This window comes from Mytilus galloprovincialis, chromosome 10 (genome assembly GCF_965363235.1).
Source record: "Mytilus galloprovincialis chromosome 10, xbMytGall1.hap1.1, whole genome shotgun sequence".
In the NCBI taxonomy this organism is placed as follows: Eukaryota; Metazoa; Mollusca; class Bivalvia; order Mytilida; family Mytilidae; genus Mytilus; species Mytilus galloprovincialis.
The window spans coordinates 64,572,186-64,590,499 of NC_134847.1; the positions used below are offsets into that span (position 1 = coordinate 64,572,186).

The 18,314-nt window shown below is 32.5% G+C and overlaps 1 protein-coding gene across 1 annotated transcript; it reads right to left on the reverse strand.

Moving 5' to 3' along the window:
* Nucleotides 1-891: 891 nt before the first annotated feature.
* On the reverse strand, nt 892-13,459 carry LOC143048114 (mitochondrial carrier homolog 2-like). The gene is made up of 12 exons (XM_076221589.1): nt 13,328-13,459; nt 11,543-11,633; nt 10,751-10,857; nt 10,080-10,172; nt 9,297-9,354; nt 8,805-8,856; nt 7,614-7,673; nt 7,208-7,301; nt 5,590-5,622; nt 3,369-3,436; nt 2,217-2,292; nt 892-1,140 (listed from the first exon to the last, which is right to left on the reverse strand). The coding sequence occupies exons 1-12, from the start codon at nt 13,403-13,405 to the stop codon at nt 1,039-1,041; spliced, it is 912 nt and encodes a 303-aa protein (XP_076077704.1). The 5' UTR covers nt 13,406-13,459; the 3' UTR covers nt 892-1,038.
* Nucleotides 13,460-18,314: the final 4,855 nt, after the last annotated feature.

The window sequence follows — 18,314 nt, forward strand, 5'->3', positions numbered from 1 at the left end:
AATGCTGACATTATATACACATATAAATGTGAATTCTAGTTTAATACATTGCTTCCATCACCTTATTATGCCAAGTCTTTTCTTGAAAAACAAAAAAAAAATATTAGCTTTATATCACCCAAGTCAATCAAAATCAAAATGTTGGAGAAATACATGTAGCATGAAAACTTAAATAAATATCATTTGAGAATTCATCAGTACTACTTCTTATGTCTTATGTCCAGGAAAATTTGTTATACACAACTAGTTATTTATCAATTTTGTAAATAGGTAACAAAAAATACCCATTTGAAGTCTGAGAAGATAAGAAATAAAACCCTAAGGTAAACCTATGACAGCTAAAGAAACAAATAAAAAATGTCCTAACTAAATTGCAAAAACAAGTTACAAATAAAACTTCAGTATTAGTGATACAAGTATTCAATTATACAAATCTTGTTAAGTTATGTGACAATATTAGTCCATGAATTCAAACTATAAATATAAAATCAAACTGAAAATGAGAGATATGCATTACTTGTTTACAATGAGATAATGTGCAATCACAATCTTCTAAGAACTAATATGAAAAGTAACATAGTTGGCACAAATTAAAAAAGTAAACTGAACAGGGATAAGACCTTTGATAATTTACGGATTTAAGGAAAATTAAAAAATTCTTGGGGTATATGAAGAAAATCTAAATATAAATTCACAACCAAATTGCTAAAAAGAAAATATTAAAATCTTTATTGCTATATTTATTAACCATTACTATTTGTGAGGTTCAAAACAATTTTCATTCCACTTACAAGATTTTTTCCTGGAATGCAACTTAATGAAGTTTGAATAAAGAAATCAAACCATCAACAGAAAAACATGAGTCTCAATTGAAAGCATAATTCCAAGAAATACACAAATAATTTCATTTTATTTCCAAATGGCACCTGATGTCTTACACAGATGTACACAGCTATATAATAATGTTCAGAACCCTGCAACCTTGAAACACTTTGATACTTTAGCTGCTGTAGTTTACTAATGTCTGGTTCACATAAATTATTTAAACTTTTTGGATCCAGCTACAAAAACTGATGGGGAAATTCCAGTGTCTCCTTTCACATATCTAAAGAACATGGCACTTCCTCTGTGTGACAGACCCTGTATATATACAATTGATTAACTAAAGCAAACTCAGTCATTTTTTTTTTATATTTACATCTATTATAAGCATCAATACATGATTAATGGGCCAAGTTTTTTTAAGTTGGCATAACCCTTCAGTGTAAAAATTGCTTCTGTGAGCACAGCTGGATACGACCACTGAACAGTCGGGGCAGAATGGGACACAATATTAGCACTTGATACTGGTCTGAATTTGGATTGTAATTAAATATTTGACACATAATAGGTTCTCTGTGTCATTTTGGTCTTTTGTGGAAAGTTGTCTCATTGGCAATCATACCACATCTTCTTTTTTATATTCCCACACAGAATAACTGTAGTCAAAGAACTTAGAATTGGTTATGTGATTGGAATTTATATTAATTTCTTTGCTTTTGTGCAATACACTTTGTTGTTGCAAATTGATTCCCTTTGTGGTATGGAACTACTAAAATGCATATTTGGGCACTTTTTTTGGGGCCTAATTTCTAACTGTTGGGACCATAACCCTCATAACCAATCCCAACCTTCCTTTTAAGGTTATATTGTGTATAAATTTCATGGATTTCCACGACATGGACAACAACGACGACTACAACATGATACTATTATATGACTGCAAAAAATTTTTGCGGTTGTATAATAAAAATAAAATAAAAAAGATGTGAAATCCCAGTCGGCCTGTTTGCCATTGTCAACATAAAATTTTTATTCTATTATATGAAATTAAACAGACCTAGAAATATCTAATTGCACAAGTTTGATATCTATGTATGTCTATATAGCTTATATGACCATCAGAGGTCTTTGGAGGTCAACTCGATAGTTAATCAAGACTAACATAAACACGAAACAAAGCTACATATTCTCCAGCTCATGCCCTGTAAATTATTTATTTTAGACTTTTTATATTTTGGATAACTGTTTTACATGGTTATAAATCAAATATGAGAATTAGAGTCAAATCTGAGAACATGAATTTGACAGTTAGTGCCCCTATAATGATTTTTTTTTCATGTTGTTCACACATTTTTTCTCATTAATCTTTTCCTAGAGCAAAATCTAACTCTTACCCTTCCTCTGAGACTTAGCATGCAATCAACCCATGATGTGTAGTTATCCATGAATGGGTAACGGCTAACTACCAAACTGAAATATAGATACACAATATATATCCCAATACATGTAAACAATATAATACAAATGATGTACAGATAGAAAAAAAATATTTAGCCACTTTGATAATATCTACATTGTCCAATATAATCTTTCATAAATACTGATTAAAGCTATCCAAACTTAAAACTTTTAGAAAAGTTAGCCACCATATGACATTCTCATTTAATATCAATGAAATCCAAGCACAATTGATAGTATGTTGCATGCTTTAAACACCTTTTCCTCAGCTAATTCATATTTTCATCAGTCACATACCATGAATTCATTCTTATTCATAGTGTACCAACTTTTGTGGATTAGGAAGGTTTTTCTTTAGGCCAAATGAAAATATATGTGTGGTTCCAGTTACCCTACCTACCCTACTTTTTAGTCTCTTAAATAGACTACCATAAAAAAAATTTGCCATTTTTCATAAAGCACTGTTAAAGTCAGAATGTTGCTCTTATACACTCAATGTAAAAATAAAACATAAAATAAAAAAAAATCCCTACCTACCTACCCTATTTTTTTAAAGATGTAACTGGAACCACACATACTTTTTTATTTGGCCTTAGGCATGTGTAGAGGCTTTGACAAATCCATTTAATTACAATTTTTCCTCAATCCAATAAATATAAATGAATACATCTATCTAGGATTAGACTTTTGTTACAACGATCTCCTTAGCAGTATTTCATAATTGATTGCCTGATTGATGTTTAATGCCACTCTCCGCTTAATACGTTATGTCATGGTGGTCAATTTTTATTACTGGACAAAGCCCTAGTGTACAGAGAGAACCACTTGGTTCCATTTGGAGGAAAACAGGCAATACAAGTTGATTAAGATTAGAGTAAAACACACTTGCCATATGCAGGGTTCTAACTCACAATCTTAGTGTTAACAAGATAGATAAAACCATAAGGTTCCTCTTTGAATTGTTTGACACTAGTCATTTTTTGGCCCTTTAAAGCTTGCTGTTCGGTGAGAACCAAGACTTCAAGTTTAAGGCCATACTTTGACCTATAATTGTGAGTAGTACTACCAGTGTTATTTATAAATCTTACCCTGCTTTATTGACAGCCATCACATTACTAGCTAATTGAAACGGATATGTAAACTGACCAAAAAGTAACTGAAAAAATACAAGTAGGAAATAACAATACATCAAGTTTTAATATTATTTCTTTCTAATTCACAAAAAAAGTTCAATAAGAGTATACAAAATGTTTTTTTGTGCCATTTTATTATGATTGTGACTGCTTTCCATATTACGTGCCATTTTATTATGATTGTGACTGCTTTCCATATTACGTGCCATTTTATTATGATTGTTACTGCTTTACATATTACGTGCCATTTTATTATGATTGTGACTGCTTTCCATATTACCACTTGTGTCTTTTTTACCCTTGACATTCGAATTTCAGTACATGAGCAATAACCACAAAGATGACTAAAAAATAACTTCTACTTGAGATAGACAATAAAATAGAACTGTCTGTTAGAGTCACTGTTCTATTGTTTAAATTCTTAAAGAATCACAATATGTTATAAAGTAATGTAAGTATTATGGTCAGCTGAAGTATGGCAGGAAACTGATGAAGGATAAGAAATATGTATTTATCAATTTCAATCATACTTTTGTTTACTCATCAGTTGATAAAAAATAAAAATAAATCAGTAGATATTTCTTTGCTAAGATATTTTAATAAATTCCAAAAAAAAACTTTCATCAGTTTTTAACATTTATGATTCAAGTTTCTTGCAAATGCTACTGTGTTGTGTATAAGAATGTATCTATTGTTTTGTTGTTCTATGTTTCTGTGTTTACCAGTTCTCTAAGTTTGTATTGTCATCTGGATATCCAGCTCTTGACCTTTGAGCTGCCTAGGATAGAAATCGACCTTATGCAAATGAATATCAATACATGTATCTGTTAACTTATTTCAGGTAGATAAATCTCTATATAAAGTCTGTAATTATTTGAAAATTTAGTTATTTTTCTTCCGCTTATTCTTCTTCTTCTTTCAGTACAGAGTCGGACTCTTCTTGAGTGTATATAAATGACTATTGCTAGTTTAAACATGAGGCCTTCCCTCCTCAATTAATAAAAACAACCGTAACTTTTTACAGGAAAATTATTTACAAATAAAACTATGTACATTGTTATAAGAACCCTATTAAAATAAACCAAAATTCATTTTTTATTAGATATTTGAATGTTCCAAAATCCACCAAAGGCTTATACATATACTTATACATATATGTGTTTATTAATTAACTACACTGTTATTGGACTTAATATGATGAAAACTGCCTATGCAATATAATGTGTAAACTAGGCCAATACAGAATAACTCGGCCAATACAGATTTTTTTCTGTATTGGCCGAGTTATTCTATATTGGCCGAGTTGACACAAGTGCAGGAATTCGGAACGTCTCTAGATTTTACATCGAAAGTCACGATAAACACAGACTGAAAGTAAACAGTTGTTTTGAAGACGCAGTTGTCATTTAGTGATCTTAAACATGCTGAAAATGTCAGTATGGCATACATTTCAGGCGAAAGACGGTCACATTCATTTAAAAGGTATTTTGAAAGCAGACGATAGAACTATTTCAGGTTTGGGGAACGAGTAGATTATCACAAAGTTCATTTCTTGACGACCTCATAATTTCACGATTGTACACATCGATTTTTAATTAGTTTCTGCATAACACATGCAATGGCAGTACCTTTCCAATTACTATTTATGTGTTGCGTCTTAATTTAAGTTGTAACACTTTATAGTGACTGAAAAGGGTAGAAAAATTCATCAGATGAGAAAATGCTGAAGACACCTGGAAACAGCACCAGATCATTATGTATTGCATCAAATACAAAGAAACAAACTGAGATTTGGATAGTTCCACTTCAAGGTAAAAATATTTATCTCTTGAAATGATATTAAGAAAATATTGTAACACTGTAGTTAATTAATAAAGATATTATTACGTGTATTTCTGTATTGGCCTTGTTATTGGTCCTCGGCCAGCTGTATTGGCCTTCGGCTTCGCCTTAGGCCAATACAGCAAGCCTCAGACCAATAACAAGGCCAATACAGAAATACTTACGTAATAATATCATATTATGAACTTGCATATTAAGGTTGATTTCTATGTTACGTAGCTCATTTGTTGCTTTGGTAATCTTCTTCTAAGATACATATGATTTGATAGCAATATATAGTCAAAAACCTGCACAAGTAAGAACACTTGATAGCACACTTAAAAGCAATACTTACCCCAAACCCAGCACCACAGTATGTCTGTAATTCCTGAAACAAAAGATATAAAATCATTTATACAATATGGAAGTAAAGAAAGTAACCTCATCTTACTTGTTACTTTGTCACAAACAGCTATATTAAATTAAGATATTCCTATGTAAAACATGATAAATCATGAAATTTTAAAGAATTAAGTTAATAGAAAATACTGACTTAAGTGTAACTTTTCTGGCATCTAAGTCTGCGCATTTATTGTTTTCTTTATAACACCCAGACCTACAACTGATTCTTGAAATCTTAATCTAACCAGGTGCTCCGCAGGGCACAGCTTTATACGACTGCAGTGGTGGAACCCTGAACAGTTGGAGCAAATTTGGTCACAATATTCAAGCTTGATACTGTCTGAATTTGGATTATAATCAAATTTTTGACATAGTATAGGTTTTTGTCACAATATAAATGTGATCAAAGATCTAACAAATCTATTGCACAATACTGTGCAACTGAAGATTTTTTCTCTAAACTTTTGAAAAGTGGCAATGTAAGGGAGGTAATCAAGTAATCAAACATATATCTAACAGTATTCTTTAAATTTTAATTGCATCACCTTCTTCACACTGCTTTTAAATTGTCTAAATTGTTCTTTAACCAGAAAAACTCTCTTTTCTCCCTTTTTTGCCCGGAATCGCTTAATGATTTGAGCCATAACCCCCCATAACCATCCCTTTGTAGTATGGAAACTTGTAGTATAATTTCAGGGAGATTTATACACTTAAACACAAGTTATTGACTGAAAACTACAAAAATGCTTATTTGGGCCCCTTTTTTGACCCCTCATTTATTGAAACCCCCCTCCCACCTTGGAGCAAGAACCCCGAAACTCAATTCCAGTCTTTCCTTTGTAGTTAGAAACCTTGTAGCATAATTTCAGAGAGATCCATTTACTTAAACCCAATATTATTGCCTGTAATCTAGAAAAATGCTTCTTTTTGACCCCTTATTCCTTAATGTTCAGGGATATTAACCCCAAACTAAATCAAAGCCTTCCCTTCATTATATTGAACCTTGTGGTACAATGTCAGAGGGATCCATACAGTTATACATAAGTTATTGTCCCTAAACTACAAAAATGCTTGTTTTTGGCCCCTTTTTGGCCCTTAATTCATAGACTGTTTAACCCATAACCCTTAAAATAAATCTCAACCTTCTACTATATGGTATGAACATTGTGGTACAATCCAAAATCCATCCCAACCTTCCTTTTGTGGTTACAAAGATTGTGTTCAAATTTTATTGATTTCTATTTACTTATACTAAAGTTATTATCCGGAAACTATCCGTCTTTGGACGACGACGACGACGACATGATACCAATATATGACTAAAAGAAATTTAATTTTTGCGGTCGTATAAAAATTAGTATTTGAAATGACTAGACTTGAGACTGTAATCTTTGGATCATTTCTAATAATTGTTTTATCTAGTAACATAAAAAGTTAGTATTGTAAGAATTAAGTAACTAAATAACAGCTTTATTTCACTCTTTAACCATTTATTTAAAGGTTGTAGGCAGGATTTTTTCAGCTTTTTCTAATTCCTTTTTTTAACCCTATATGTAACTTGATGTTCTTACCTTGTCTTCTACAAAATATTTGTTGAAAAGTTGTGAAACGAAATTGGAAACAAATATTAATAACATTTCTCCTATTACTCTGGGGGCCAAACCACTGAAACATAAAACATGTAACAATTAATTATAGAAGCCTTCATGTGTCCCTTTTCGTCTTGAATCTTGATACAACGAAGATTGATCATTGGATGCAAATAGTTTCCAGTGAGCAAATTGCAGAAACATGGGATCTCTATTTTCACCAAAACGAACACTAATAATATTAAGCCAATAGTGTTTATTATTAAATTCCTTTTAAGAGTTTTTTTATTCATAATCAAAATACCCATTCAACTTCTTTTGAAATACTGTTCTCATTTAATGATAAATTCTGCTTTTTACAGCATATCTAAAAAAAATATATACTTACGCAAAGAAACCAAATATTCCATCATTATGATAAATCTCTGTTACTGATGAAAATATTGAACTGAAAAATATAAGATAATGATATGTTTAGAAATATTTGTGAGCATCTATTTCTTTGCATACCATTGTAAAATTCTTTACTGTACTTAAATTTCATGATCAGTCCTAGACTTCAACCAAAACAAAAAATTCAAACAATAGATAAATATTGCCAATAAGGGAGATAATCCTTGAATTCACATTGAAGTGTACTAAAAATTCAAATAACAAATAATCTTGGGTTGTTTTTTGTAAGTGTTGCTTTTGCTTGTGGGGGGTAAGTTTAAGAAGACTTTTGAAATAGACCAATATAAGAACCAAGATTTGTTTCAGAAATTACAAACATGCTGTTGTGCTGACTTTGGGGTAGTATTGCTTTTAAGAACCAAGTCTTTTTTGATATTTTAAGATAAAGTTGAAATTCAAGGCCAAATTATCAATTCCTTATATAACAAATGTACAATAACTCATAAAAATTCTATAGAAATAGGATGTTACATGTGCTGAAAATTGTTGTACAACTTTTTTAATTTTTCATTAATATCCTTTCAGCTGTTAAGGAGGAGATGCAATACTGAAGTGTGAGTTTGATTATCTCCCCTGAAGAACAGGAATTATATTTGTTTTCAATAGGAGTTGCACTTACAAAGAATATGCAAGGACAAAATGATTTTTATATACAACCCTTAAACTTGTACAAATAAATAAAATGATGTCACCAAACTCTTTTTCTTGCTACATAAGTAAAAGGGACATTTTACATAATTATCAAATTAAATGATCTCCCTTGATAAATAACAATTTAATGGATGATAAATTATCTGAGATCATCCTTGGTTTTTGGTGTGGTTCATGCTGCTCAGTTTTATTTTCTGTGTAAAGTTTTAAGAACTGTTTATTGTAAATAAATCTGTCCATTTAATATCTTCAGATTTTTCTCTAATCATTGTACATGCAAAATTGTATTCATACATACATGATTTTATAGTTTTGACAAATTCTGCATTCAAGCTTTTGGAAAATTAAACTAAGTTTTCAAAACACTTAAATTTGTGGTCAACTCATATCCATAAAATCCATAAACATTGGTTACCCAGGAAAAATAGTGGTTACATAGTATCTATATCGAACAACAACTTCTTGTTATGCTTACTTGTATTCTGTCTCTCCACCTACAAATTGTGCCATCTGTCTGATCATAATAACTGCAATACAAAACATCACAGACATGTTATTATTTAAAGTTCAATCTAAAGGTTATGTATTTCAACAAAACAATTCCTTAACAGATAGAGCAACACCTCAAAAACTTTCAATATTTGATATCTTCTACATAATTGTTGTACGGTAATTTACTCATGATAGCCTTCCATCACTTGCTGTACATACTCTTTGATAAGCAAAAACATATTTATAGATGAAATTTTTTACCACAGAAGTTACAGTACAAATACACTTTGTTTTAATTACATTTTCGTGTTTGAATGAAACTACTGTTAATTAAGCTGATAATCAATCTTTCAACATTTCACTGTTTTCTTCATGAGTATTGTTTAAATTTTTATCTATCTATTAATCTTTTAAAAAAAAATATCCTATGAACTAAATTAGAAAATGACCACTTAAAATTGTCATTAATGTTTACCGTGTAAAGGTTGACTTGCTAGTACACCACAACATTTGGCTAATACTTCTTCTGTTGTCTGCAAAGAGTAAATAATTTGTAATATTAAACAGGTGCTTAAAAGAGTTATTGGATCATAACCTTTTGCCACAATAAAACATCATTCATTCCAATTAGATGCTGTGGTCATGATTTTATTATACATGGAGCTGACCATGCTCAGGTCTACTTTCTGTTTTGAGAACCTTTCAGGATCCTCTTGTTTTATTGTAATGGAACACACCTTAAAAAATTTGAAGTCTGAAATTTCATTTACTTGTGTTATAATTAACAGAACAGAAAGTACAACGATGATGCTGGAAGTGTTTAACAACCTTGACTGGCTATACATCCCTTGCCCAGTCAGTAAGTAGAATGAAGTGTTGTCAGATCCTTATAAGCAAATATTTGTGGTTGTTTTTGGCTTTACTACCTTGATTTAACTCATCTAAATTAAATATATCAATAAAAGATACCATCAAATAATATTCCAAAGAAGAATCACTTCCAAGAATTATTCCATTAACAATTTTTCCAAGCAGATTTCCTGCTCATTCCAATTTTTAGTAATGTAATTCCAATTTTTAGTAATGTAATTCCAATTTTTAGTAATGTACATTTTGTAACTGCCATGTTGTTTAACAGCTGAAGTTTTAAACCACAATATGTTTAGGGAAACACAAATGAAAGACTTCCCCAACAGATTTATTACCGCAAACCCTTTACATTGTTGTTTAGAAAAAAACTCAACTAATTACAACAAACCTGTTTGAAAAATGTTTTGCACCACACTATAAGTTCATCATTTGCTTCTTCTGTTGGTTCTGACTTGGCTCCCAGTCTTTGGCCTTTAACTGCCTGTAAAATAAACCCAGATCATGTTATAAAGAATCAGAAAAGCAAAGTATCTCTGGATCTAATTCTGTTAAACATGCCACGACCCTTAATATTAGGTTGTATCATTACATATGAACCAACCTTCCAAGATTGCAAAAAGATCTGTCTTATATTAGTGGAAGGCATGTTATAAAGATAAGGGCAATACATTATTAATAAAGGCTAGCAGATAATCTAGTTTTTCAAAACTTCAAGAAATAGCACATTATATATTCATTTTTCTACTGTTTTGTAATTCATTTACATCCATAGTTCAGCAAATCTGTTTCCTTATAAAAAATTAACATCTCAGAATTCACAGCAGAAAGGTGCATGTGTGTCTTTCATTGGTCATTGCCAAAGGTAATTATTATTTACAGGATTACACTTTTTCATGATTTTTTATTTTAGTCTCTTGTGTATATTTCGGAGCTAAGTATGACATCCATTATCATCTCAATTTTATTTTTGTTATGAACCATTGTAAATCTCTAACTTGTATACTTGTTGATTACTAAACTTTCTCAGTTTGGACCATTTTTAAGTTCTACTGTGCTTACCTTGAGTACAATTTTATCAACATAATTTCCTACAAAACCACTTAAAATTCTTGGTCCAACACCTCTATATAAACCAAGAAAGCCATCTGTTTTGTAAATATGTTTAACTACAAATAGATACAATGTACATTACTCAATAAAAATATATTAAACAAAAACTCATTTATTTCAATGAAAATAAAAATTTCATTTCAGAGCAATGTCCATTATAAGATTTTGTTGTACAAATTTGCTCTTATTGACATTATCAAGTTGATCTTGACAATTTGATCATTTTAACTTTGAAAGAATTTCTCTATCTTTAAAATAATTTCTCTATCTCTATCTATAAAAGGTTTTCTATAAGTAGACAACACTTGCACTTTAACCCCTATATTTTAATTTTAGAGTCGATGGCCATGTTTTGCAGCAAGTTGAATCATCGAACACATTTTTTAAAACTATATACCCAAGGATGATTTTGATCAACTTTGGTTCGAATTGGCTCTGTTATTTTTGAGAAGATTTGTTTAACGTTAAAAAGTGAGACACCAAGTGTTGAAAAATGGTCAAACTCCAAGTCCTGTCCTACCATAATAATTGTCAAATCAAACTTTTAGTATAGCATGGTCAACTCACAAGATTACAATGACAAACAATCCTACAAAATATACAAGCTTTCTGTCAAATGGACTTTGAATATTGTTGTGTTTCACACAAATGGATGAACAAATGTATTTATATACATATATATACTTATCATTTTTTTTTAATATGCCTCATAAATGGAAATCCAAATTTAACAAAACTTACTATATTTAAAAATATTTGGATAACAAAACTTTTCTTTCCCAAGCCCAAACCATGTTTTAGTCAATCCTGGGTCTAATGGTTCATGTCCAAGCTGAAAAATATAAAATAACAAAAATAAATGAGATTTACAAATTTTTTGGAAAGGAATATGACATTTTTAATGCAATTAATGGATTAAACATGTTCTAATTGCAACTTTTCTCACATTCCAATGAAGTAACAAACTTATTTTGTCAAAAGTTAGAATGATTTGGGCCATAAAAAAGAATGTGTTTGTTTGCCCTAACCCTACCTACCCAGAAAATAGCTGCCTACTCAAAATCTTTTATTGCCTTGTTTAGAAAAAGTTTTTTTCTTAATCAGATTTACTTGACAAAAAAACATCCCACACTTCCATTTGTCTTTTTTCAAAAAAAAAAAAATTGCCTACCTACCTACCCACTGTCTCTACCTTTGGGTAGGGTTTGGGCAAACCAAAATGTTTTAAGTGTGGCCTTGATATACGCTCTTGAATAACAAGTACAAAAAGTAATAAAATATTGTCTTTATGAAATAACATGCAACCTACTGTTAAATCAATGGTTTAAACTGTTTTCTAAACAAAATAAATCGTGAAGTCTTCGATTTCTTTTACGTTTAAAAATTAAAATTGCTATTTAGTCGACTTGATTTAAAAAAAAAATAACTGATGACATTAAGTCAAAAGCAACTGAAAGCCAGTATAGTGAACAACAGGCCTGAGGGAAACTAGATAATATCTAGTATTGTCAAGCAAAGCATAGTGACAGATGGTTAAGCAACTTTATAATCCTGTTCCCTCCTAGTGTGAGCCCTGCTATCCAAATGTAAACATGTGGTACAAACAAGTCTGACAAAATCATGACAAAAGATCCTTAATAGATCATAGCGATGTGTTATACATGGCTTATAGTTTTGAACAAGCAAAAATCATTCAGAAAACGACTTTAAATGAAGTCTAACAGTGAGTATAACCAGTTGAATTTTGTTAATTAATAAAGGCAACAGTAGTATACCGCTGTTCAAAACTCATAAATTCATGGACAAAAAACAAAATCGGGGTAACAAACTAAAACCGAGGGAAACGCATTAAATATAAGAGGAGAACAACGACACAACACTAAAATGTAACACACACAGAAACAGACCAAGCATCAGACAAAATCCCACGAGAATAACAAATATAACATCAAAACCAAATACATGAATTTGGGATAGATCATTGTTAATGGTGAAATTTGTTCACATGGTGCCAAAGGGAAATAACTCTTACTCATATCAAGGCAATGGCTACAAGTGATAAATAAAATGAAAGTAAATGTACAGGAGACTATTAAAATACAATAGGAGGGAACATAGTTTTAAAGTGGTTGCCTACATATTTTAGGAATACATCATTGGCACTATATATACTTTACAGTTGCCCTTTTTTAAATCTAAACTAGGATTTGATTTTGACAATTTTAGTGCTAGGTCGAATATTTAATATTCATATTGTCTTCATATACAACATCCAATATTTCAAGTATCGCAAGAGTTATAGTTTCTCAGAAAAAGATGTTTTTGTTGGAGGCTCATTGTTATGATTCGTATGATAAACTATTAAAGTGAAAGTACAAAAAATGTACGTGTATAGAGGCCGGTATAAGAGATAAGATAATACAGAGGGCATGCGACTAGAGCGGTTGACTGGATTGTCAGATACAGTATATTTCATCGTCACTTTATTCTCCCTTGTTATGGATTCTTCCTCTATCTTTTAAATACCTGTATTAAAACTTTGGCGTATCCTATTGGGTGAAAAACTGCGGTTAAACCAGCAGAAGCAACATATTGTGCAGCCATTTTTCTTTCTTGCTTATGGATACGAAAATTCCCGAGAAGTCGGAAAGTCACAGAAAGAGTTGTCCCCCTTTGGGTCTTCTCAAAGGTTAAAAAATATTCAGATAATCACATCTGGGCCATAATATAAAAGTCCAAGGTCACATATCATTAATATCTCTGGATTTATATTGGTACCTTTTATACTTATGTATATATCGGTTTACAATCTATATGCGTGTCTGACATTGCCCTAGGTCATGTTTTCACTGCCGACTGTTATAATGACGTTTTACACTAAATCCATTGGATGTTGGAAGTGTACTTGTTGATATTTTAGTCTAAGACACATTATATTTTTATACCCCACGCAACACAGTTGCGGAGGATATGATATTTTTTACCCGTCCGTCCGTCCGTCAGTCCGTCGGTCCGTCAGTCCTGTTTCTTGTCATCGCAACTCCTCTCAAACCACACAACAGAATTTCATAAAACCTTTTTTGATAATAAGGATAATAAAATTGAGAATGGAAATGGGGAATGTGCCAAAGAGACAACAACTCGACCATAGAAAAAAACAACAGCAGAAGGTCACCAACAGGTCTTCAATGTAGCGAAAAATTCCCCAGGAGGCGTCCTTCTGCTGGCCCCTAAACAAATATATACTAGTTCAGTGATAATGAACGCCATACTAATTTCCAAATTGTACACAAGAAACTAAAATTAAAATAATACAAGACTAACAAAGGCCAGAGGCTCCTGACTTGGGACAGGCGCAAAAATGCGGCGGGGTTAAACATGTTTGTGAGATCTCTGGATACAGCATATTTCATCGAATGAAATATATACTATGTAGATGTGGAAATAGACAGGGAATTACGATTCATTTTTTTTTCTAGGAGTTACGCCTCTTTGAACTTATTTGCTTCAATATACTGCAACAGTTTGTCATCGCAACTGTACTCTCAGATTTGTGCGTATATGGTCTTTTTTGTTGATGGGATGTATATAGAATCATTTTCATAACAGCGTGGACAAGACTATTTCAGGTTATCAATTGACTGGGTTAGATTAGCCGGTAAACGTTCGCCTGTAAATTATGCCCAGTTGTCATGTCGTACGTGTCAGAGACATTTAAACTGTGTGGTAGCCAAAGGTTCTAAACGCCTAAATCAAATAAAACGAATAAAGATCAGAGGACTACCCCTTGTGTGTTGATTTGAATGATGAATATTAAACTTTCATTTTTTTTCTTTTCGTGCACCTGTATGTACTTTTCTGTTTTATTTGTCTAACCCTATTGGGACATCTGACAGACTTAATGAGCGTAAAACCACTGTTATCAATAGCCGATGACAAACAAGTTAAAGGGAAATGGTTCAGTATTATCACCAACATAAGTTTTGCGGTTGTTCACGCTGTTATGAAAATAATTTTTATACCCTGCCACGTCCGGTCCGTTGTGTTTTCCAACGGTTAGATGTGTTCTGCTTTGTATAGATACCCGTTTCAAGTACATTTTTATAGTTATATCATAGATGGGAATTACAATCAGTACGGGGTTTGCGCATGGTCGAAGGCTGTACGGTGACTTAATTATAATGTAAACTTCTATGTCATTTGGTTTCAGATGTTTCTACTGAAGATGTTTCATTTGCAATCATACCACATCTACTTATTTTTATAAGTGTTTCTTTGAATCGTGGCCATTCCAATTAAAGCAATGCCTGTAAATTGTTCATGAAAACCAACCAAAGAGTCGTACGAAAGAAACCTGCAGATTTCAATCCTTCCATCGATTACACTCGTAGAATGCGCTCAATTGCCTTGGGGACCTTTTAAACTAGACAAAGTTATGCCCCGCACTCCACTCTGAAGTAGCTATAATATAACAAAGTCAATGTAGGACTTTCTTTGAGATATAAATGTGTCTGGGAGACACAACTCAGCGGCCCCCGCCGAGATGCAAAAAGTGTTATTTTAAAACAACTAAAAACGATGATTAACATATATTTTTTTTCTAGTTATGTAATCTATAATTTGAAATTTAAACAGACCTAGAAAATCCAATTCCACGAGTTCGCTTTCTATTTATATATATATTTATGTTTTTGCAGCACAAGTACCATCCTAATGAGGCTAGAACTATAACCTCTTTTGACCAATTTAGGAATTATATAAATTCTTCTGACATCAGACTCGGACTTCTCTTGAACTGAATTTTAATGTGCGTATTGTTATGCGTTTACTTTTCTACATTGGCTAGAGGTATAGGGGGAGGTTTGAGATCTCACAAACATGTTTAACCCCGCCGCATTTTTGCGCCTGTCCCAAGTCAGGAGCCTCTGGCCTTTGTTAGTCTTGTATTATTTTTGATTTTAGTTTCTTGTGTACAATTAGGAAATTAGTATGGCGTTCATTATCACTTAACTAGCATATATTTGTTTAGGGGCCAGCTGAAGGACGCCTCCGGGTCCGGGAATTTCTCGCTACATTGAAGAACTGTTGGTGACCTTCTGCTGTTGTTTTTTTCTATGGTCGGGTTGTTGTCTCTTTGGCATATTCCCCATTTCCATTCTCAATTTTATCCTGGTGTGTAAGTCAAAAATGCAACTGCAGTTCATGCCGTTTCCATCCAGTGCTTTCTGAAAGCTGAAATTTCTTTCTTTCTTTTTATCTAAGAATTATTTAAGGCAATTTGCTCTGATTTTTAATTCATTATTATATATACCTGCTATTAGATGCCAGTGCCAGGGGCGGATCCAGCCATTTAAAAAAGGGGGGTTCCCAACCCAGGATAAAAAGGGGGTTCCAGCTATATATCCCCATTCAAATGCATTGATCGGCCAACAAAAAAGGGGGGATATCCAACCCCCGGAACCCCCTGGATCCGCCAATGAGTGCTTAATTACTTTATTAATTTTCAGACACGTAAAATATGTATGCTTTTTAGTTGGTTAGTATTTTCATTACTTGGCCGTCGTCCGTCGTCGTCGTCGTCCGTTAACTTTTACAAAAATCTTCTCCTTCTTCACTACTGGGCCAAATTTAACCAACTTGGCCATAATCATCATTGGGGTATCTAGTTTTAAAAATGTGTCCAACGACCCTGCCTGTTAACCAACATGACCGCCATAGCCAAAAAAAAAGAGCAAAGGGGGTAAATGCAGTTTTTGGCTTTTATCTCTGAAACTTAAGCATTCGGCCGTACAGTAAATTTGACATGAAGTAATAATGTTCATCGGGTTAAGATCTATATGCCCTGATATTTTCAGACGAATAAGGTTATTATCTTGAATATTATTATAGATAGAGACAAACTGTAAGCATGCAGCAATAATGTTAAGCAAAGTAAAACCTACAAATAAAATGTGTCCGATGAATTGGCCCGCCAACCAACATGACCAAAAATGTTCATCAGGCTAAGATCTATCTGCCCCGAAAATTTCAAACCAATCAGATAACCCGTTGCTGCTGTCCCTGAATTTGTAATTTGAAGGAAATTTTGCAGTTTTTGGTTATTATTTTGAATATTATTATAGATACTGATAGAGATAAACTGTAAACAGTAATAATGTTCAGCAAAGCAAGATCTACAAATAAGTCAACAATGTTAATGGACCCCTTAAGGAGTTATTCCCTTAATATTCAATTTTTAACAATATTTGGTAAATTTTTGTAATCTGATAATCCATCCAACAACCATGACCGCCATGGCTAAATGAATAGACTTACTTACTTATCCTCTTCATCCCAGTGGGATTAAGGCCACAACAAACTGCCTTTACATCTCTCTGTCCTTAGCCATGTACTGGGCTTGGTCCCAGGTGTAACCCATTGCTTCTAATTCTGTTGTAACAGTTCTTCGCCAGGTGATTCTAGGTCTTACTGGATTCCTTTTTCCTGATGGTGCCCAATATAGAGCTGCTTTAAGTGTGCGGTGTTGTGGCATTCTCAATACATGACCTAACCATATAAATCTTCATTGTTTAATTTCTGTTGTTATGTTCTTAGCATTACATTTCTCCAAAAGGCTCTTGTTGCTGATCTTATTTAGCCACAATATTCTGTTGATATTTCTTAGGCAGCTAGTATATAGAATGCATCTACTTTTTGAAGGTCACTTACCAGAACATGCCAAGTTTCTGAACGATACAGTAGGACAGATTTTACATTGCTGTTCGCAGTTTGGTCCTTAAACTGTACTGGTTGGACTTCCAGATTGTATGAAGTCTTGCAAATGTTGCACGTGTCTTAGATAGTCTTGCCTTTATGTCCTTCCCTTGTACCATTATCTTTAATTATGATGCTTCCAAGGTAAGTGAAATCTTCAACACTGTGCACTGGCAGGTAATTGGTTGTTATTGGTGTTGTATTTCTGGTATTTATTGACATTACCTTTGTCTTCTTGGCATTGACATTCAAGTCTTCTCTTGGAGGTGTTCACTTGTTGTTGATAATATGGCAATGTCATCAGCTAAATCAAGGTCTTCTAGCTGGTTAAACATGGTCCACTGGATACCCCTTTTCTTGTCTGATTTTGTATGTCTTTGTATCCAGTCAATGGCCAATAAAAATAGAATTGGAGACATAATACATCACTGTCTTACACCAGATTTAAGTTCAAATGAGTCTGATATAGAGCTATCAAGGATGACACTGCATTTAAAGCGGCTGTAGAAGGCTTTTATCAGCATCAAAATTTTTGGTGGAATTCCATATGATTTCACAATTTTCCTAAGAGTTTCTCTATGTATACTGTCAACGGCCTTTTTGAAGTCAATGAAATTAAGGAAGAGTGGTGTGTTCCATTCAATGAATTGCTCAATGATGTTCCTCAGAGTAAAAATTTGGTCTCCTCTGCCTCTTCTAAAGCCTGCTTGTTCTTCTCTAAGCTTTTGATCCACAATTTAATCAATTCTTTTTAAAAGGT